Source organism: Crinia signifera, chromosome 19 (genome assembly GCF_055691185.1).
Source record: "Crinia signifera chromosome 19, ASM5569118v1, whole genome shotgun sequence".
NCBI classification, from domain to species: domain Eukaryota; kingdom Metazoa; phylum Chordata; class Amphibia; order Anura; family Myobatrachidae; genus Crinia; species Crinia signifera.
This window is the reverse complement of record NC_139226.1, coordinates 63895770-63919623: the sequence shown is the minus strand read 5'-3', so window position 1 is coordinate 63919623 and position 23854 is coordinate 63895770. Positions and strand designations below refer to the sequence as shown.

At 42.8% G+C, this 23854-nt stretch overlaps 1 protein-coding gene across 1 annotated transcript in view; it reads left to right on the top strand.

Moving 5' to 3' along the window:
- Window positions 1-23854, top strand: part of MYBPC2 (myosin binding protein C2) — a 98429-nt gene that overhangs the window by 11089 nt on the left and 63486 nt on the right. Inside the window, exons 5-10 of the mRNA XM_083161506.1 lie at window positions 6925-7073; window positions 8801-8921; window positions 11208-11250; window positions 11594-11656; window positions 15537-15715; window positions 22166-22298. Of these exons, the coding sequence (XP_083017632.1) occupies window positions 6925-7073; window positions 8801-8921; window positions 11208-11250; window positions 11594-11656; window positions 15537-15715; window positions 22166-22298 (688 nt within the window). The remainder of the gene's footprint in view (window positions 1-6924; window positions 7074-8800; window positions 8922-11207; window positions 11251-11593; window positions 11657-15536; window positions 15716-22165; window positions 22299-23854) is intronic.

Here is a 23854-nt window from a genome sequence, read left to right as displayed (position 1 = left end):
GGGCTGATTTCACACGATTTCAATGGATCAGGCCTATATATATATTGCTTGAAATTGATCTACATCGGATGTGTTTGACATGTGATCGTTCCCATGAGCATTGGATCCTGTAGATCAGAGTGGCCAAACCGGTCCTCAAGATCTACAGTACCAACAGTCCACAATTTCTAAACCACCTAGCTGGTGCACAACTGTAGTCATTACTAACTGTCACATTTTCAAACCTGCTGCAGTCATTCCTACTATAGAGCCACAGGTTGCCTGAGATACATGAACTGTTGGTAGATCTTGAGGACAGGTTTGGCCACCCCTCAGTCGCGTAGCTATAGCTCCGCAGCACCCGCGGTGGCGGGGAGGCGCAGAGAACATGTGGGCGCGGGGGGTCTGCGGGGCTATAGTTACCCGCTGCTGTCTTGCCTGCCATCATGGTCCCGTCTCCCGTCGCTGGCTCCCGCTGCTATAATGAAAACTGACACTTAGAAAATGGCTGCCCCCATACTGCAGACAGTTTTCTGTCTGCAGTAAGGGGCAGCCATTTTCTAAGAGTCAGTTTTCATTATAGCAGCAGGAGCTGGCGACGGGACCGTGACCGCAGATTCGGCCGGGCAGGTACGGGCATGGGGGGCGCCGAGAGGAGGGGGAGGGCAAGGGTGGGGGGGTCAAAAATTTTGCGGCGGGGGGGGGGGGGGCGCATATTAGGTAGTTACTCCACTGCCACCCCTGCTGTAGATCAAGCATGCAGCACATATGATATATTGGAATGAGATGCAACAGTGTACATCGCAAGTGCTATTTTAGCACCCACAATGTATCGCATCTGTGATGTATCGCATCCGATCTTCCTTGAAACCCCCCCCCCCCCCCGCAGCTTCCCAGCCCAGGAACCCTTTTATCTGCCATTTCATAACCATTAATAGACCACACTCAACACACGCCAATCAATTCAAACAAGTCTCCTCCCGGCTGGGAGTCGCATGGAGCCAGCAGAGGGCGTGACACCGGGCCACAAGGTCTCTCGATCCTACACACCCAGAAGTTGAAGTTGCGCACAGCCAGCGCTGTGGAGCCGGGCTTGGAATCAGATGCCACACCGACCAAGTCCCGGCTGGAAGAGGACCGAATCTACAGCATCAAAAACACTGGTGGGACATCGCTACACACACAGGCCAGAGGTGCACTGTGGAGGGATTTAAATTTTAAACTCGATTTAAATTTTATTGTTTCTGATGTTTAACACACATAAATGTTGATAAATCATAGCTATGTGTCACAAACCCGGCCATATTGCTAGCTGACTCAGAGTTTTCACTAAGCTTCTTTCCCTATGGGAAAGGAATTTGCATTGCTGTACATGTATTCACAATATGTCTTGCATTTAGACAGTGACAAATAAGGGGTGCTAGATAACGGAGGGACAGTTGGAATCCTGACTGTAAAATGCCCAACAGTTCAGATTCCTACTGACAGGGGCTATGACCCACATAGAGGAAAAATAGAACCTGTGGCGAGTGTAGCGAGCCTGCAAGGTGCTCCATTGCACTTGCCCTGGGTATCGTCACTCGGGGTTCCAGTATCGGTACACTGTCAGTCGGTATCATGACTGTTGGGCCAGCATACCACTTCCAGGTCATAAATGCAGAAGTAAATTCTTTGCCTGGACCACTCTATAATGGGAGTTTGGCTACATACTGGTGTTAATAATGCTGGTATGCATGTGAATAGGGGCGGGATGCAATGTATTTGCAATACATGTTAAATCTCTCCCTCAGAAAGGGATGTAACCTGCTTAGAACCTGAGCATTGTTTGGCCTGATTTGGGTGTGATTTGAGTAGATTATTAATATATTTTATTTATAAGGCGCCATAAGTGTTTTGCAGTGCCATACAATGGCCATACAATGAAACAGTACAGGGAGACAAAACTTAACATTACAGTAAATAAATAACAAAAATAGAGGACAGGTAAAAAGAGCACCACAGTTCAATACACACTACAGCTTAGATGTAAGTAGTGAAGACGTGATCAACGTACAATTTAATTGTTTAATTCAAATGTGAGAGATAAAGATGTATAAATACCACACGCTCCTCTTTAGAGGACAGGGATCCTCTTCTCCACCTTGGTATAAATCACAAGTTAACCCAAATGGATATCAGGTCATACGGTCCAATCCAACACTATATTAGATGGGCTCTGCAAATGTCATAGATGGTGGAGAACCAGAGTAAACATAGTTCTCAAGTACGCATGAATGACAATGAGTCCCGGGAGTCACGGTCAAGCAGAAACAACAGGTAACAGGTCCAGATCTCTCCAGGTCCTCCAGATTTTAAAAGGTAGTCCACTCTTAGATGGAGATGAGTATGTGGACGAAGATGGTCGCTGAGTGTTTGAGTATGGGAGAGCTGTAAGTGAAATGTGAAGAGAAGAGCTTTGACAACAAATGGGAAGAGGGCCCTGCTCTGAGGAGCTTACAATCTAATGGAAAGGGGAGACAGACAGATGACATGAGGTGCAAGCAAGTGGGGTGACTTGATAGTAGGATGTAAGCAGGCAGAAGGCATGAGGCAGGGGTCATCGTACTAACCTCAGGACTACGATATGCAGCGGAAGGGTATGCTTTGATTAATAAGTAAGTTTTCAGTGTCCATTTTAAGCTTTGCAAGGTCGGGGGAGTCTAATGGAGGGAGGGAGGGCCTTCCACTGAAGGGGTGCATCATGGGTAGTGGGAGCCAGTGCAGATTTTTTTGAAGGGAAGTTGCAGAAGTGAAGCAGAGTTAAGGACAGATTGGAGCCGAGTGAGATGGGAACGAGCAAGGCCAGTGAGGAGAACATGCAGTAGTCGAGCCTTTGGATGACTAGTGAGTGGACGATAAAATTAGTTGCACTCTGAGAGAGAAAAAAGGCCTGATGCGAGCAATGTTGTTTAACTGGAACTGACAGGAGTGTACCTTTATGTGGGGGAAAGATAAGGAGTTCAATTTTATCCATACTGAGTTTCAGAGAGTGCTCAAACATCCAGGAGGAAATAGTGAAGAGGCAGTTAGAAATCTGGGAGTGAGGGAAAGAGCAGGAGAGGAGAGGTATAGTTGTGTGTCACTGTCATCGGTGAGGTGGTGCCAGAGGCAGACACTGAGAACAAACTGTTGGTGAGGTAAGAGATAAACCAGTCAAGGACAGTGCAAAAGAGGCCAATATTTTGGAGTGTGTGGAGGAGAAGGTGATCCACAGTGTCAAAGGCAGCTGAGAGATCCAGAAGGATAAGTATTGAGTAGGGGCCTCTGGATTTGGCTGACAGCAGGTCATTGGGGACTTTCACCAGGGCGGTCTCACTGGAGTAGAGTCGGCGATTGAAGGGGATTAAGGATGGAGTGGTCAGAGAGGTAACTGGTGAGAGGCCTGTAAACCAACCATTCAAGTAGTTTGGAGGAGAATGGGAGAAGAGAGATAGGACAGTAGCTAGAGGGAGATAAAGGGTCCACATTTGGTTTTTAAGAATAGGTGAGACCAGAGCATGTTTGAATGGTGAGAATAAGATGCCAGTAGAAAGGGATAGGTTAAAGAGGTGAGCAAGGTGGGAGCAGCCAGTGGGGGAGAGGGAAGTGAGGAGAAAGGAGGGGAGGTGGTCCAAGGGGCAGGTAGAGGGGGGACAGGATGAGATGAGGAAGTGGATTTTCTCATCTGTAGGATGGAAGGAGGACAGAGTTGCTTAGTTGGAGAGGGAGGATGATTGGGATGAGTGGGTAGCAGAGGGGGGATGGGAGATATTATGTCGGATTATCTCAATTATAGAGAGAAAGAAGGAGGCAATGTCAGTGGCAGTGAGGGAAGATGGAAGGGGGAGGAGGATGGCAAAGGAGAGTGTTGAGAGTTTCAAAGAGATGGCGGGTACTAGAGGACTGAGAAGAGATGAATGATTGGAAAAAAAGATTTTTTTGGCGAGAGAGAGAACAGCGCTGTAACAGGAGAGAATAAACTTGAAATGGAGGACGTCTGCCAGAGAGTTAGATTTCCTCCAGAGGCATCAGCAGAATGTGCATATTTTTGTAAATATCGTGTTACTTTGGTGCCAGGGTTGGAGTTTAGAGCATCAGAGCACAGTAAAGGGGCTCTGATGCAAGAGCAAAGAAAGAGAAGAGTTTTAAAATTAGGCAGCCTGGTAGGGGCAGGTCATGGTGAAAAGAGGAGAGAAGAAAGTCTCCAGAGAGGACATGATAGCAGGGTCAAGAGACCAAATACACCATCTGGGCCTTGAGGGGAGAGGATTGGCTGAGTGGATGAAAGAAAGCAGATGGTGGTCAGAGAGTGGAAAGAAGGCATTTGAGAAATTAGAGAGATCACAATGGTAGGTGAAGACAAGGTCAAGGGAGTGTCCGAGATTATGAGTGGGGGTGGGGGGTCCATTGAGAAAGTCCGAAGGTGGTGGAAAGGGCAACAAGATTAGAGGAGGCAGACTTATTGATGTCCATGTTAGGATACTCTTGGATACCGAGATGGTGCAGCCACAAAGCGCCTAGAATCTGACCCTGACTGTTAATCCCTCCAGAGATTATAGGCACCTGCCGAGCTAAAACTTCACCTACCCCGGTGCCACCAGGACTTTGCAAGGAAACAAGGTGCCCAAAACCTCCAGAGCGGACTAGAGGGAAAATAACTAAAACCCGTGAATGCAAAGATGTTATACGTAGAAATAATACTTCCCAGTTAAATTTATGAGTGCAGAAATGCGGGAAGGTGTTAAACATAATATGTCCTGGCTGACCTAATAAATGCAACAATGCATGAAGGTGTTAATAATATACAAAACCACCCATGTAAAGCTGGATGGCAAAAACATAAGTAAGAGAGACAATATAACTCCACACAGATATATGCTAAAACTGGATAGCAGAAAAACTGTAGGAGATAGAAGGAGCACTTATTTCTGTCAGACAGGGTCTCTCAGCCTGCAGCAATGGTTCACTGACACAGGACACCCGGCAGGAGTGCCTGCTGGAAAACCTAAGACTATAACAGGACTTTAACAAGACTCTGACAAGATTTAAACAAAACTATAATCGGCAGGTTCTCAAAGCTGGGAGAATACCAAAATACCCAGAGGCCTAGCAGGCAGCCACACCCAAAGACCCAAAGTGTGCATAAAACCCAGGCAAGGTGGATCAGCAAAACCTGGAGTGCTGATCCAGGGAGAACATATAACTACAAACAGAACATGAATGACACCAACCTGCCGGAGGTGGCTCGTAACTGTACCCCCCTCTTGAAGAGGGGTCAAAGGACCCCAATTCCAGGTTTTCCACAACAGGGATACATCCGAAACCCTAGCATGCAGGTACTAACAATAAAAACAAGACAAACAGAAACAGGCTGTGGCTGCAGCTTGTAACAATGGATAGGAAAGTTAAAGTCACCTCAGATCATAAAGCTGAGGTCGGATGTGAGAAAGTGTGGATGCCATGTAGCAAAATTGTCAAAAAAAGGTGAGCAGTGGCCAGGGGTGTGGTAGATCACCGCCACAAAGAGGGGAATGGGGTAGAAAAGCCATATATTGTATGAAGAAAGTGAGGGAGTACTCAGGTGGGATGACACGGAAGGATGCAGTTGAGGGAGAGAAAGATGCCCACTCCTCCACCCGGGCGGCCATCAGGTCTGACTTAGTGGGTGAAGGAGAGCCCTTCATAGGAGAGATCAGCAGGGGAGGTGGTGTCAGAGGAGGAGAGCCAGGTTTCAGTGATGGCAAGAATTTATAAAGGCGTAAATTATTGCATTTATAGTATAATACTATCAGCTACAACATAGAAAATATATGGTACATCTTAGGCTGAAGCTTTGTAGGGTGAACACAGAAGTACAAGTGATGTAACAGAAATATAGTAGTGACATTACAGTCACAATGATTCCGATCTCATAAAAGGAAAGTAGAGAGAATTCTTCTGACAGCTCAAAGCTGATAAGCTATATGAGGGGATGTACCATGATAGTCCAGCCAAGGTGACCAGATGGCAGTGAACTTAACAGCTTCCATTTTGTCTTTGAGCCAAATAGTTTCTTTAATTGAAGCCAGGGAGGGCAGGACCATTTTTTTTTTCAGTGTGAGGATATCTGACATTAAATATGTACCATTTTAATCTTTGTGCGTGATTGAGTTTCTCAGGAATAGGCTTGTGGTATAAGGAGCACAAAAGACCATTTGGAGTTTGAATATTTATGATAGGATAGATAAGTTGATGAGCCTTAAGGTGCCCATACACGCTCCGATCCCGGCATGCGTTCTGGGCTAAAATAGCATCCATCACATTGCATTGCATGCCTTGTGCATGCTTTGTGCATGCCTTGTGCATGCAATGCAATGCTATGTGATGAAAAGCAAGTACAAAAAGTATGTGCAGCACATACTTTTTGTATTCTGCGATGAGGTGCCGCAGGAGTGCGCACCTCAAAGCACACATCGCACCACCGGGATCGGAGCTTGTATGGGCTCCTTCATTTTAAATTGGGTTAATTTTGGAAGGACCAGAATAAATTGGAGAAAGTACTATCATGACTGAAATCATATGCTGCCCTAAACTCAAGGCAGTCAGTAAAGTTTTATGCTGTCATTCAACCCGTCTCGCAGTGCAGTGTAAACGGATAACCCAGGTTGATGAAACCCGGGCTGGGAAATGCTCTCATCTATCAGTCCCGGCTCAGAACCTGTCTCTCCTGCTGACGTCATCCACCCAGCATTATGTCGGGTCTAGATGCCAGTGTAAAAGTGCCACAAGCCAGGTCGCACCCAAGTAGGAGCTGAGTACAAAATCCCAAGTGCGACCAGGCTATTTGGTAATAAAGCAATATAAGTGAACCAAAATTAATCAAATATGATGATATGTTAGAAAAGTAATGTGTTTGTTCACTTGCAATATATATATTTATTTTAACAGGAAAAGATATTTTTCTATGTGCAAGTGTTGATGCCAGTCAGCTGACAGTGAAGCCAACAATTAAATGGTTTAAAGGCAAATGGCTGGAATTGGGCAGTAAAAGTGGGACTCGTTTCCAATTTAAGGAAAGTGTGGAAAAAGAAAAGAAGGTAAGATTCCAAGGGTCCAAATGCTAGCATGTGGAAGTCTGTTACTCCTTTTCCACCAAAATCCTGTGTCTGACCCAAGATTGTTTACACACGATTTGCTGGGTCATATCTGGCTTAGAAGATCAACACTAGTGGCGCCAAACCCACAATTGTATTCTATATTTCCCTATATCCTCCATCCAACAGGGGATCTTGTGAGCTACTGTAAGTAACAAGAAAAAGTGAAGGGGGTTATTCAAAGCGCTGGGGGGTAGTAACTAAAACAGCTGTCTTGTGGTATTTACTCTGTCCCAATATGACCCAAAACAGAAGAAGACTAATAACAAAAAGGAGACAGCGCTAAAGGTGCTGCGTTGATGTTCTAATATAAGCCGACAAAGATAGATAGCAAAATGGGTTTCTATTTAATCCATAATATAACAAAAGCTTAAATATACATAAAACAACAAAGATAAAATAATATTTAAAATATAAGAATAAAAAGGAATTCCTTTCAACAAGCTAATAAGCGTCCGGTTAGCTGCACCTGAACAATTATTATATAATTAGTTGTTTAAAACAAGCATATATCTATCACATTCAAATATCAGCGGACATGTAATTTATGTAAATAATCCTGCTGTTACGCTGATCCAAATATAATACTTTTGCCAGGCTAATTGTCTGACTGGTGGGACTTTTAGTTCTCAGAAGACGTCCGTGGTAAATCAGCCCAGTAAATCAGTCATGACAAGCTTAAAATAGTATTATAGTAGATCCAGGGCACTATAATCCTCCTCCACTTGCCGTCAGAGTAATACCCTAAGGGACCATCCGGTTTAGCTTATCATCAGTTTCCCGTAGGGTGATGAGGTCGGAAGATCTTACAGCAGCCGGCCGGCGTGCAAGTAAACACAGCTGAATAAGGAACTGACGCGTTTCCCCGCCTGTGTATCTCGGCAGTTTTCTCAAAGATCAAGTGGACTTGATCTTTGAGAAAACTGCCGAAAAAAACCCTAGTTACACACACATTGGGCAGGATGTAATAACCGAAAAATGCGGTTTTGCTGCATTTTCAAATGTACTATTACCCGGCTGCCGCCTCACCACAGGGCAGGGTATCGCCACCTTTGGTATCGCCTATGGGCTTCTATCGCCACCCGCTGCCCGCCATCCACCAGAGACTCCTACCCCCCTCCCCGTCCTCGTTGAAATTCCTCCTCCACTAGCATATGTCACAGCCGGATGTCCTTCCGGCTGCAGGGGGAGGAGGAGGCACCAGGGACAGCCGCACTGAGCCGGGATGTGACGGAGACACCACATCACGGGTATCGCGGGGGGGGCCTCCGTCACCGCACTGTGATGCTAGTGACATATGTTAATACATATGCGCTAGCATCGCTGCGGCTGAGCGGAGAGGTGTGGTGCTGTATTTTAATACATCCCGCCCATTAAGAGAGAGTGCTATCATTGTGGAACTTGTAGTTGTTCAGGTTCATATTGTAAACAAGAAAACTATAAACATTGGCCAATGAGGTGAGGATGGAAATATAGTCATGACAATAGCTAAAGTACAGTAGTGGAAAGGGCAAGGACCTCCAACAGTGCACAGTTCTGTGGTCTTATTACACTTCTGCCCAATATAATCTATCCAACTCCTTTTTAGAAAAGATCAAAAAATGCATAGACATAAACCATCCTGGCTCATTTATTCAGGTACATGACACTTACAGCATATGTCTTTACAGATATACAATTTTGAACTGAAGATTCTTAAAGCTATTGCAGCTGACACTGGCGGGTACAGATGTGAAGTGACCGCCAAAGACAAATGTGACAGCACTTCCTTCAATATTGATGTGGAACAAGGTATGTATGTCATGTTTGTTATATTTGTACTTGTTATGTAAGATCTTGCCACATGATACAGGGTGGGATGCTCTAAAGCGAAAATGCTTTTACAGCCCAGTTATCAGAATTTTGAACGCATTATTGTATGCACTAAAGCCCCTCTGTCAGGGCAGCACCGTGGAGGGATTCACCAGCTTTTTGCAGAGAGGGGCGGCGGATGTTAGAACATCCCGCCCGCACTCTGCAACCCTCGGAGCCAGCTTATAAAAATACAAGTTATTGCAGTAAAAAGTGTCAGAAATTACGTTTTCCTCTCAATTCATGTTATTAGTATTTTCTTACATTGCTTGGCTAGACAATGGTCCTATAGCAGTGAACAAAATAGGTTGAATATACAGCAACATTACAGAAGTACAGTACACTTGTAACATTTATAGACATAATTAATGATATCTCTTGTGCACGTTCCTATCTCATACATTGAATTAGAAGCCCAGATTGAGCTACAAATCTTGCGGCTATACAAAACAAAATTATGACAGAGGTGTGATGCTCATGCGAATTCAAGTTTAAATTTTGCTTTGACGTTTACAATGTGAAATGAGATGTACTGGTAAAAATAAATCAAAACAAGACAAAGTGCACTCATCCCCCATTCCTTTAATAGTGAATATAGCCCCAGCTTGGTCTGTTTTCCACGGCAGGTAGTCAAGGAACCGGGGTTGGGAAGGAAAGGTGAGCCAATCGGCAGAGGAATTCCAGCTATGTGCTGAAAATGACTGGGTCCCTTTCCTATTACTGGGCCCCATGGCTATGGTAACCAGAGTCACTTACAAGTTTAGAAACATTGGTGTAGACTTAAGGTCCATACACACTGGGCAATTTTTCCCCCCAGCGTGTATGCTGACCGATGATGGAAAAAATAGCTGGGCTGAAAAACGCTCAGTCCACGCACACTGAACGTTTTTCGCCCATTTTAGCATTTTTCTCACAATGGAGGATTTTCCATAGCAGGACGCTATGGAACGCCATCCACACTATTAAAGCACCTCAAATTAGTAAACTGATCTGCTTTTAGCTTAAAGTCGCCAATGTATGTGTATGGGCCTTACGTGACACCTGTGATTCAAGTATAATGGAAATACAGTAGCCTCTATAACAGGGTTGCCGACTTTTTAAATCTCCTCTCCGGGAGAAGCCTGGAGAGGAGACATTCAGCAGGAGTTCTGGGGGCGGGGCTTGAACGTGACATCATTAAGCCCCATCCCCATTCTTGAAAATTATCCGATTTGCACATCTCCGTGGAGGGGGCAGGACTAAAATGACGCAATTATGATACTTTAGCCCCGCCCCCTCATCGGAGATAAGCATATCAGGTGAATTAAATGGTGCGTGGTGTGTGTGTGTGTGGGGGGGGGGAGCCGAGATCAGGGGGGGTTTGCCCACCTTTCCGGGGGGCCGGGAGGGGGACCTGATTTTAAGGCCCCTCCCGGCCATTTCGGGAGGGTAGGCAACCCTGCTCTATAATCATTACACAATATTCAAAAGTGTAACATATACAGTGCAAATCATACTTGCCTACTTTTGAAATCTTGTTTCAGGGAGATTATAGTTGGCAGTAGAATTTTGCAAAGCGCCCCATTGAGGGGGTGTGTCATGCTCCACCCAAAGGGCATGTCTAGTTCCATATATGGAGAGATTGTGAAAAGAGATGGTGAATGTGGCACCTAGAAGCGTGGGTGTGTACTGCTACATCTGAGAGGAATCTTTTAAAATTACTTATATCCAAATGTAGATGATCCCCGAAGCAGTTAGTAAGTGCTACTATAAGTGCTGGGAAATGGCGCTGATGATTCAATCAGAAAATCTCCCTGTGTGTAGGACCCATTACACTCTAATTTAGAGTTCAGTTTGAACACACCCCACCCAAATCTAAATCTCTTTCAAATTAAGGGCCTAATTCAGCCCACTTCGCTAGGCTGCTTATACTCGCACCCTAGCAAACAGGTGCGAGTGGTTTTAGTATTCTAAAAAAAAAATTGGTACTTATCTCCTAGCACGGCACCCACGATCTAGATTGTATGTGTCGGGCCGATATCGTAAGCATTGCATGCATCTTATGTGTTTGTGCGCCATAAGATACATGCGATGCGATCAATGAGAGTACGCGTACGATGGGCGCCATGCTAGGAAATAAGTACCAAAAAATTATACTTATTATGTTTCAATTATTGTATAAAATGAATAGACAAAATTACAAGTTAACATTGGCAATTATCAATGCTTTCTTCAATTTATTTCCAGTGGCAAGCAGTGAGGACAATATTTTGCAATCTTTCAAAAGGACGTACGTATGCCATACATTTTATAAATTACTTGGTTTTTTAAATGAAGCAAATATGTTTTTTTAATAACTTCACTATGATTTTATAACCCCCCATACCAGGCTTTCCCAACCACGGTCCTCAAGGCACACCAACAGTGCAGGTTTTGTAGATATCCAGGCTTGAGCACAGGTGACTTAATTAGTACCTGAGTGATTCTGATTAAACCATCTGTGCTGAAGCCTGGATATCACTAAAACCTGCACTGTTGGTGTGCCTTGAGGACCGTGGTTGGGAAAGTCTGCCCCATACACTTACTTTTGTTGTGAGACTGATTGTTATATATATTTTATTGTATATTTCTAGGGGTGAACCAAAAAAGGACGAGGATGCTGGGGAACTCGACTTTAGTGCGCTGCTCAAGAAAAGGTAATTTGTTACAATTCTATGCCACAATTGAGAAAACAATTGGGGAAATTTACAAAAATGGGAGTTCCATTGAATAGATGAGATGTTGCCCATAGCAATGAAACAGATTCTATTATCTTGTAGAAGGTGCTAAATAGATCAAAAGTAGAATCTGAGTGGTTGCTATGGCAACGTCCCATCTTCAATAGAATTCCCATCTTAGTAAATTTACCCAAAAGAGGCTGATTCTAAGCCAGATGCAATGCTGTAAAATTGTTCTGTGTTAAGAAGTCACAGGGTCCCAGTACTGATTCTGAGGCACATTCTCTGAATCATGGTGGAATGTATTGGGCATTCCTGGGTGGTGACTGTGATGTGATTCTACAGATGCACAAAGATCTTTCATTTTATTGATGTACTATGGGGGTGTCTTTGACATATGTCACACAATATTAGTTGCAAACCCATATGCTTAATGGCTCACATTAAAGTCCATATGTATGGGGTCAATCCTATTAGGTGGAATGGGTGTGATGGGCCATTGCCTTTTCAATGCCACCAATGGAACCCAATCTCTCACCCTTCATGGGCTGAAATCACTTAATTAAACCTCTATGGGGTGGAGAGCACTTCAGTGTGAATTTGGACCGCTGTAAAGAACATTCTCTGACACAATAATTTGCACCCTTGTGATCATAGCGGCTAATAGGATTCATCCCCTAGATCGGTAATTTACACAGGGGAAGGTGCAAGTACAGTATAGCTGGTGCGTCTGAGGGATGTGACTAAAGACTTACAAAGCAGGAAGGTTAAAACTGCTGCCATTCACAGTGGGCGCTCAGACTGTAGATATTCTGGGTGAAATGTAATAGGATGAGAGAATCAGAAAGTGAGAGAGTTGGTAAGAAATCTCCAGTTTTTTTAAAGCGGCAATCATTTACAGTACACTGCAAAACCAGTTTGATTTTGCAGTGTAAATGATTGCCGCTTTAAAAAACTGGAGATTTCTTACCAACTCTCTCACTTTCTGATTCTCTCATCCTATTACATTTCACCAACTGTTCTTTTCTTTATTTTGAAATTATGTGAGCCCTGACCCTGCTCCCCCGCTTCGGCAGACAAGATGGTAATACATCTTGTTGATCTCCCTTCCGGCTTTGCCTCGTTAATGAGGCAAAACAGGAGGAATTATAGTGGTGCGCTATGCGCCGGTATAATTTATCTGCCCCAATAAGTGTTAACGTGGTTCTTTCCACTTTTTGTATTTCCATACCCATCTGAACCTCTCTCGGACATTATTCCTTTCTCACCAGATTTCTCTTCATTTGGAACACCCTTACAGGCAAAGCGTCATGCAGTTTGAGCCATACAATCTCACACTGTCGGTTACTCAAACCTTTCACATTTTGTAAATTTTTCCATACTTTCTCACTCATTTTTGAGGACTGACCATCAATTGAACTAACAACCTCTCTTTCTTTCAAACGCTTTTTATCCTTCCATTCCATTCATCCATTTCAACACCTAACAAATCATACTAACGAACAAAACTCTCAACCACTGCATACCACTTAAACATGATATCAGACATTGGTAATGCATTCACTCTCCTTCCCCACTTCAGACTACTGTACATAGCAACCATCCAGGCATATATATCAACATACATCCTGCTACAGTCACTCTTTAGTAATCTAAAAAATTGTGCGATATAATTCACACCTATGAAAACTTGTAGGTCAAGGAAAGACAAGAAAGACAACCCCCCGTTCACAAAATCTTTACACACGATATCTCTCGTTAGCCTTTCCATAGTGCTACCCCAGAAAAAGATAAAAAGTAATCTATTTAATTTGCGTAAGCACAAAATTCCTGGAGAAAATGCCATCACTATGTACAAAAGCATAGGTAAGATTACAGCTTTTATCACTAAAACTTTGCCAAAAAGAGTTAATCTTCTCAATTTCCAAAAATTTCATTTTTCAACCATTGTTCGACCATTTCATCCCAGATTTCTTTTCCATTTCATTTATTATCAAAAATTACTCCTAAAACTTTAATACTACTCTCTACACTTGAAATACAGAAATAATTAGGATATATCCAAAGCGCTGTCTGTGTATGATTTTCCTTCTTCTCCTGTTCTCACGGATGGTGTATATGTGAAACAAAGAAAGGGATAAAAAATTGGGACTAGAATAGAACATACCACACTCAAAAAGTGTGTGTGTCAGAAGCTCATAAAGGTATCTTTATGGTGATGTTGATAACCTTCACCAGGATACACCAACGTGTCCAAGTAACTTATTTAGACGTACATTTCCACTCACTCAAATTCAGAAGGTGTAACAGATATAGTGGTTTCTTTTTTAGTAAGCGTACCAATGACAATAAAGTAGTCCAAAAAAGAAGTAGTGCAGGTCCAGATAGCCATCCAACGCGTCTCGATTTCAAATCTTTCTGAAGGCCTTGATAAAGATTTGAAATAGAAACGCGTTGGTTGGCTATCTGGACCTGCACTACTTCTTCTTTTTTGGACTACTTTATTGTCACTGCTGGACATTTATCTAAGGTACTGGGTGGTTTACTCACAAACACTCTTGACTTATCCGGAAGGTCTTTTTTGTTGTATAGTGAGTTCCCTATCATCATTCACCCTCCTTTGGATTTATTTTTTCAGTATACTTACATGTGGTACAATTTTAAAATAGTTTTTTGGCAATAAAAGTTTTTATGTGATTTTTCCACCGTTCAAAATATTTTCCAAGTAAAAGAAACCCAGATGTGTTTGAAAATCTCCTGTGAATTGGTCATTGGTACGCTCAGGGCCGGCACCACCACTGGGCAAATCTAGGCATTTGCCTAGGGCGCCGGCCACTGGAGGGCGGCATTTTGTGCCGCCCGGTTACCTGTCCTACGGCGCTGTGTATTTAAATCTGGCGGCGGAGGCAGCGGGGGTCCCTGCAGTCCATTAGAAATCACGAGCGCTATCCGCCGGGCTATGCGGAAGCGCTTCTAGTGTGAAAACTCTGGCAGCACGGCGCACGCTGATCTCAGCCAATCAGCGTGCTGCCAGTGTTTTCACACTAGAAGCGCTTCCGCATAGCCCGGCGGATAGCGCTCGTGATTTCTAATGGACTGCAGGGACCCCCGCTGCCTCCGCCGCCAGATTTAAATACACAGCGCCGCAGGACAGGTACCCCCCCGGCACCGGGGCGCCCCCACCCCGACTCGCCTGGGGCGCTCCGGTGCCTTGCACCGGCCCTGGGTACGCTTACTTAAAAAGAAACCACTGTATATGTTACACCTTCTGAATTTGAGTGAGTGGATATGTACGTCTAAATAAGTTACTTGGACACGTTGGTGTACCCTGGTGAAGGTTATCAACATCACCATAAAGATACCTTTATGAGCTTCTGAAACACACACTGTTTGTGAATGTGGTATGTTCTATTCTAGTCCCAAGTTTTTATCCCATCCGTGAGAACGGGAGAAGAAGGAAAATCATACACAGACAGCACTTTGGATATATCCTAATTATTTCTGTATTTCATTGTCTCACTTGTTTTTTTTTGGTTAAACAAGTTTTTTGGGGTATATTGAGCTGCTTTTCTGTTTTTTGCACCTTGGAAACCTCCAGTGTTTACACTTTATACTCTCTACACTTACCAACTGGCTTTTAATATTCTTTACTTTCACCGAAACATTTAACTTTGCATTTGTTCAAATTTATTTTAAAACATGATCCACTACAAAAGATCAAGGTCAAAAGTTTAGCCCTATCCAGAGTCACTTTATTATATCCTAAGCACACAACATCATCCATATACGCTAAAACTTTAACACACCATTGCTACCAGGCATCAAACATCCACGCATCACCTTATCTTCCATTTGTTAGGGAGGAAAAGAAAAAGGAAGAGGAACAACCAGAAGGAATTCCTCCTGATGTCTGGGAAATATTGAAGAAAGCCAAACCATCTGAGTATGAAAAAATTGCCTTTCAGTATGGTGTCACTGATCTCAGAGGCATGCTGAAGCGATTGAAGAAAGTAAGAGTGGAGATCAAAAAAAGTGAAGGTAACAGAAAATAGAACAGAAGTTTAACTGGGGCGGTACACTTGTCAAACTGTAACACAGTGTACTAAGGTATTGATATGGCTTTAATATTACAATTGTGTTGAAAGATGATCTATATTTACTTAGGTATATATAATCAGTTAACACAATTTAACAGGTGATAAGGAAAATTCAGAAAAGTTTACAAAAATCCGCTCAGGATATGAAAAACATTTAGAATAATGGGGAGAGAATGCCTGGAATAACTGACTTCAAATGCTGTTTACATACTAGATCAGGGGTAGCCAAACCAGTCCACAAGATCTACCACCGGTCCACGTTTTCCAAGTCACCTAGCTGGTGCACAGCTGTAGTCATTACTAACTGTCACATTTTCAGACATACTGCATTCATTCCTTCTATAGACCCACAGGTTGCCAGAAAAACATGGACTGTTGGTAGATCTTGAGGACAGGTTTGGCCACCCCTGTACTAGATGATTCCTGTGGCCTCCGATATAGTTAACTATATGGGCAGTGCTGCGGAAGAACAATATTGACAGTACACACAGTGCAATATTGTTCACGATATCGGTCACGGTGTCACCGCCCCTCGCTCCGTAAATGCAGCTGCTGCCGATATTGTCAGTTTGAGCTGCATGGACAGACAACACAGGAGTCGTTAACAACTTGCGGTCGCGCGTATCATTAACAATATTGACTGCACATACTGCACTGTATATAAGTGATATCGTCAACGATATTAATGATTTATCACCCAATGTGTACCCAGCTTTAGAGACACTCTATTAATAGTCACCATGCAACTGTCAGATTTTATCATCTGATTTGGTGTCTTTAATTGTTACCGTCCATGCCATGTATTCACAGTAATAGACAAAACAGAGATGCAGTATGTGCTAAATCACAAATTATATTTTTAAATCTAATTAATATATTGGGGTTTTACCAGTTTGTGATTTAGCACATATCTGTGGTGAACAGAGTGCCTACCCCCCTATCCCTCCGGCTGCGCTGTCTCTCCCTCCCAGCCAACCAATGCTGGCACCCTGCTGGCCATTGATATTGAATCAATATCAGTGGCTGCCGGATCGACTCGTGTGTCCACATCTTAAGGAATAAGAGGATTGGAAAATGAACATTCCGTAGCAGGAAGAGAAAGAAAATTGTAGGAGAAGAGGAGCCATGAGCCGATTAGAGCATCAAAGATGAGGAGTGAAAAGCCTCCGGCCTTGACTGGTTTTGCAACCTGGATATCCTGCACTGGCTGGCTTACCGACAGAGGCCTGACCAAACAGTGCAGAAGAATTAAACCCCACCCTAAGCAGCAAGGTATTTAATATAGTGGCTAGTCACTAGGGAGGAGCCAGCATGCATGAAGAGTCCAATGCTGCCCATTAAGCCAAAGCAACAGATTTGGGACCAAGGCCTTTCTCCCCCATTGGCAGTAGCATGTGAAGGCAGGGTAGCCACATAATTTAAAAGGCTAGCACAGGGACTCTTGGCTTATGGGACCATGTGCAAAGTACATTATGAACCCATGGTGCACACACCGTGCAAGATGACATATTTCCAAGAAGGTCTATTTGTCTCAAGTAATTGGACTTAAAAAAAAATCTGTCTTGTAGTGTATCCTTCAATCATCTTTATCTAAATTACCAGTTTTACATCTCTTTTTTTTTTAAATATACAAAATATGTACATTGTGCATTTTTAACAAAAACTCAGTGGATTAGTAATTCATAAAGGAAGAGAATTTAATGCATTACATCCTGCAGGGAGAAGAGTTGGGTGTGTATTGTTAGGTCTACACCAAAATGGTTGACAACCATTGGGTTGAAACCACTAGGTCGACAGGCAGCAATATCGACATGGGTCTAGGTCGACATGGGTCAAGGTTGACATATGTCTAGGTCGACATGGGTCTAGGTCTACATGGGTCTAGGTCGACAGGACATTAGGGCAACACAAGCATTAGGTCGACATAGGCAAGGTCGACAGTCAAAAGGTCGACATGTTTGTTCTCTGTTTATTGACCCGAATGTCGACACAGTCGACATGGACACAGTTTGAAGTGCACCGCATCCCCTCGCATCGCTCGCTTCACTGGCAATGCTTCGGGCACGGTGCCTCGCTGTGCTCGGCACACTATTTTATTCTCCCACCACGCCCTAGTGGATGGTAGGGCATGAAATACCATCTGTCGGCACATGTCGGCTCAAAAACCAGTGAAAAAACCATTGTCGACCTTTTTACTGTCGACCTAGCCCATGTCGACCTAATTGGGTATATATGTTGTGCAGATGCACAGCAATCATCAGGCGCTAGGGGGGGGATGGGATGAGAAAACAATAAGGGGCAGACCATAAGACAAATGGGGTAGGGATCACGTGAGGGGGTTAGTTTCTGAGATTGGGACGACAAGATAGAGATAAAGAAAAGGGGTAATGCAATACAATGAGAAAGGTTATAAATAAAGATATGAAGAAGTGAAACAAATGAAAAAAATGAAAAATGAAAATAATAAAATAAAAAAAAAAAATAATAATAAAAATAAAATTAAAAAATAAAAATAAAAGTTGAAAAAATGTGTTTACACTCTTTCTGTGAGTAGGTAGAAGCAGTCCAGGTTTTAGGGAGGTTGAATAAGCTTGCCCTGCACTATTCTGACGGCTATGCCGCTTGCTGCGGCTTTGCAAACTTACGGGACTCCGGAGCGTACAGCTGGTGACGTCACCTGCCGGCTTCTTCGTTTGCGGCTCTGCGGTATCGTCTGGCAGGGGGTTGCTTCTCCTCTTCTGCTGGGGAGCTTCTTGTGCTTTAAACCAACGCGTTTCACACGCAAGGTGCTTTATCAAGGATGTTTCTAGCTTGTTTTTTTTCCTTTTAATTAGGGTAAACTTTATTGAGAAAACGGAAGTGTAAAAACGGAAGTTGTCATAACAACTGGTGGGAACCTCATGTCTTTGGGTCTTTGTTTTTTTAAAGAATAAAATAACATAAAAATTGGTCAATTGTTTTATAAAAAAGTTGCCTTAAAAAACGAAGTGCAATAAAAGGAGAAAGGTGAAAATGAATATAGAAATATAGAAAATAGATGAAAATAAATATAAATTAGGAAAAAGTGGTAAATAAAGATAGAAATAAGATAAGTGAAATATAAAAAATAGGAATAAAAAATATAAATAAGAAAAAAAGGTACTTATGTAGTATCTGGGCTGCCGATTTCTAAATCGGGTCGGATCGGGAGATCGCATCGCATCGCATGCGACCATGCGATTCGATGCGATGTGATGCGATGACCCGATTTTTCCATAGGAATCAATGTTAAAATGGACTGAGTCCATTTTAACATGGAATTCAATGGGAAAAATGGGTCCTTTTCATACCCCTACTATCCAAGTGGGCATGGAGTTGGATATAAACCTGTGGCGAGCGTAGCGAGCCACCGAGCCCGAAGCGTGGCGAGCGAAGCGAGCCCCGCGAGGGGACGAATACCGTCCCCTCGCGGGGCTCGCTTCGCTCGCCACGCTTCGGGCTCGGTGGCTCGCTACGCTCGCCACAGGTTTATATCCAACTCCATGCCCACTTGGATAGTAGGGGTATGAAAAGGACCCATTTTTCCATAGGAATCATTTTAACATTGATTCCTATGGAAAAATCGGGTCATCGCATCCGATATCGGATGCGATGCGATGCGATGCGATGCGATATCGCATCGCATCGCATCGGATTGTATGCCTTAACTTAAGGCATACAATCAAAAAATCGGCAGCCCAGATACTACATAAGTACCGAAAAAAATATAAATGAATATAAAAATAAAAATAAATAAAAATAAAAATAAATCTAAATAAAAATAAATAATAAAAATAAATACACAGTAGTTGGAATGGAAATTGTGGACAAGGGGGGGGGTCAGGATTAGTAAGGGACTTATAAACATCAGGAAGGGAGGGGTCCAGATTATTTTAGCGTGGACATCAAAGGAAGGCTCAATGTCTATATTTAACCCTTTCGGTTCCAGGGTGTCCAAAGCGTATATCCATCTAGTCTCGGTTTTTTTGAGGTTAGATACCAGATCTCCTCCTCTCCAATGTGGTTCTACATGTTGTATACCCATAAAGGTGAGACCTTTTGGGTCTTTGTTGTGCTCTTTCAGAAAATGTGATGATACACTGTGGGTTTGTAGTCCTCTTTTTATATTATATAGATGTTCCGCGATTCTTATCTTAATTTTCCTTTTTTGTTTGTCCCACGTATTGGTATCCACATTGGCATTCCAAGAGGTACACTGCTCCCTCTGTTTCGCAGGAAATGTGTTCTTTTATTCTGAAACTTTTTTTGTTTTAGAAGTAAAGGTTTTTGTGGGTTTTGTTCCAGCGCTTTGGTTTTTACAACCTTTACATTTCGTGCAGTAGAAGAAGCCAGTACTCATTTTCTTGTTGGTCTTCATCAAGTAGAAGAATGTGCCAGTGTTTTTTTAAAATTTCTTCTATTTTTAAAAAAACACTGGCACATTCTTCTACTTGATGAAGACCTAAAACAAATACTTCCCCCAAAACCGAAAGTCGTCTACCGAAAAGCCTCAAACTTAAGACAAAAACTGACAAAAAGCTATTTACCACCACCAGAAACAAACAACAAGAAAATGAGTACTGGCTTCTTCTACTGCACGAAATGTAAAGGTTGTAAAAACCAAAGCGCTGGAACAAAACCCACAAAAACCTTTACTTCTAATCAAAACAAAAAAAGTTTCAGAATAAAAGAACACATTTCCTGCGAAACAGAGGGAGCAGTGTACCTCTTGGAATGCCAATGTGGATACCAATACGTGGGACAAACAAAAAGAAAAATTAAGATAAGAATCGCGGAACATCTATATAATATAAAAAGAGGACTACAAACCCACAGTGTATCATCACATTTTCTGAAAGAGCACAACAAAGACCCAAAAGGTCTCACCTTTATGGGTATACAACATGTAGAACCACATTGGAGAGGAGGAGATCTGGTATCTAACCTCAAAAAAACCGAGACTAGATGGATATACGCTTTGGACACCCTGGAACCGAAAGGGTTGAATATAGACATTGAGCTAAAAGCCTTCCTTTGATGTCCACGCTAAAATAATCTTGACCCCTCCCTTCCTGATGTTTATAAGTCCCTTACTAATCCTGAACCCCCTTTGTCCACAATTTCCATTCCAACTACTGTGTATTTATTTTTATTTATTTTTATTATTTATTTTTATTTAGATTTATTTTTATTTATTTTTATTTTTATATTCATTTATATTTTTTTCTTATTTATATTTTTTATTCCTATTTTTTATATTTCACTTATCTTATTTCTATCTTTATTTACCACTTTTTCCTAATTTATATTTATTTTCAACTTTTTTATAAAACAATTGACCAATTTTTATTTTATTTTATTCTTTAAAAAAACAAAGACCCAAAGACATGAGGTTCCCACCAGTTGTTATGACAACTTCCGTTTTTACACTTCCGTTTTCTCAATAAAGTTTACCCTATTTAAAAGGAAAAAAAACAAGCTAGAAACATCCTTGATAAAGCACCTTGCGTGTGAAACGCGTTGGTTTAAAGCACAAGAAGCTCCCCAGCAGAAGAGGAGAAGCAACCCCCTGCCAGACGATACCGCAGAGCCGCAAACGAAGAAGCCGGCAGGTGCCGTCACCAGCTGTACGCTCCGAAGTCCCGTAAGTTTGCAAAGCCGCAGCAAGCGGCATAGCCGTCAGAATAGTGCAGGGCAAGCTTATTCAACCTCCCTAAAACCTGGACTGCTTCTACCTACTCACAGAAAGAGTGTAAACACATTTGGTCAATTTTTATTTTTTAATTTTATTTTTATTATTATTTTTATTTTTATTTTATTATTTTCATTTTTCATTTTTTTCATTTGTTTCACTTCTTCATATCTTTATTTATAACCTTTCTCATTGTATTGCATTACCCCTTTTCTTTATCTCTATCTTGTCGTCCCAATCTCAGAAACTAACCCCCTCACGTGATCCCTACCCCATTTGTCTTATGGTCTGCCCCTTATTGTTTTCTCATCCCATCCCCCCCCCCTAGCGCCTGATCATTGCTGTGCATCTGCACAACATATATACCCAACTAAAAACCTCCTAATCAGGCTGCTTCTACCCACTGAGCGCAAATCCTACAAAAAGGATTCTATCCCCTTACAAACCTATACCATGTCGACCTAATGCTTGTGTCGACCTAATGACCTGTCAACATAGACACATGTCGACCTTGACTCATGTTGACCTTGCTGCCTGTCGACCTAGTGGTGTCGACCCAATTTCTTGTCGACCTAGTTGGTGTAGACCTAATGACCGTATGCCAAAGAGTTTTCTTTAATGAAGTTCTTAAAATAACAGATATTGATACCTATATTGATAATGTCTACTTTACCTTTGCAGCATTTGGAAAGAAATTAGAATCCTGTTATTCAGTAGACAAAGGCCACAAGATTAAAATGACGGTGGAGGTCACAAACCCTGATCTTGTAGTTAAGTGGTTTAAGAATGGGCAAGAGATACGTCAAAGTGCCAAGTAAGTGACAGAAAATCTGAACAATCTTTGCCAATGTAACATAATTTATGCTTGAACTAAGAAGAGAGTCATTCAAGGACAACAACAAATTTGTCAACTGCATGTCACATAAGAAAGTTGAACTGATTAGTTTATACCAAGAATAGATATTTGCATACTGTAATAACCCTTTTACACAGAATACCTGGGTCCTACCTGGGTTATGGAATGTGGTTTCAAGCTGTGTCACTGCTGCTAAAACTGTGTTCACAATGCAGTCTGCAATTGGGTTATTGTCGGGTCATCCCTTTCAGACTGCACCCATGTATCAATGCTGCCAGATATACTGGCGCTTGGAGATGACATCATCTCCAGGAGCAGCTGATTCACCTATTTGGTCATCTTAGCATGATCCAGGTTGGATAATCTGGGTGGCACTTTCACACTGCAGCCTTCCCGGATCATTCCTTGACCCCGGTCACAACCCTGGTGGCGGACTTAGTACTCACACCAAGCCAAGGCCTGTGTTGCCCTGGAATTATTCCAGGCCAGAATCTTTGTGTGAAAGGGGAAAAAGTGAGCCTGATTCAGAGGTGGGCACAGTTGCAGCCATGACTGTCTTTTTATGTAGCCACTACTGTCCTTGGGCGTCACCCCTCGCCATGCCCCCACCGCGATGCTAGCGCATATGTACTAACGGAGGCCCCCTACGATACCTGTGATGTGGTGTGCGGGGAGTCTCCGTCACCTCCTTGGCTCTGCGGCAGTCCCCGGCGTCTCCTCCTCTCACCTGCAGCCGGATGGACATACTTGGTTGGGACATGCTGCTGTGGGAAGAGGAGCAGCACATAGGACTGCGGCGGACAGCCCATATGCTTCTATAGGGTATCACCACCCAAAGGTGGCGATACAGTGCCCTGCGATGACACGGTGGCCGGGTATTAGTACATTTGAAAATACAGCAAAACGGGTTTTACAGCATTTTCGTCTTTGTACATCCCGCCCTTTATGTTAATGTTGTTGATGACTTCCTACTGATTTTTCCAGTGATAAAATCCAGTGTAAAGGCTCCCATACGCTACTGTGATATGGGATGATTTCACCTGTTCCCGACGGATCGAACTGAGAAATAGGCCCAAATTGGATGCGTTCGAGGTCCCATCAAGTCCGATGCAGCCAGGAACATGAAACGCATCCAATTTGGGCCAATTTCTCGGTCCAATTAACCCATGACTCTGGGCCTGTAATTAAGGCTACAATTATACACACCTTTTTGCAACAATGTTTCCCATATTTTTATAACCAGTGTGCTTGTTATTATCACTGACATGCATTGTGCATTGTTACTCCAAATAGGGCATTGTTACTCCAAATTAGGATTTTTAAAAAGTGCTAAAGTATGTTTAACACATTTATGGCTCTGTTAGTATTTACACCAGTGGTTCCCAAACTGTGTGCCGTGGCTCCCAGGGGTGCCTCAGGATACATGCAGGGGTGCCCTTGGTTGGTGGTCCAGGACCAACTCAAATTATTAATGGGTAATTATGTATGAGCAAAACCAGTGCTGGTGGCTGCCA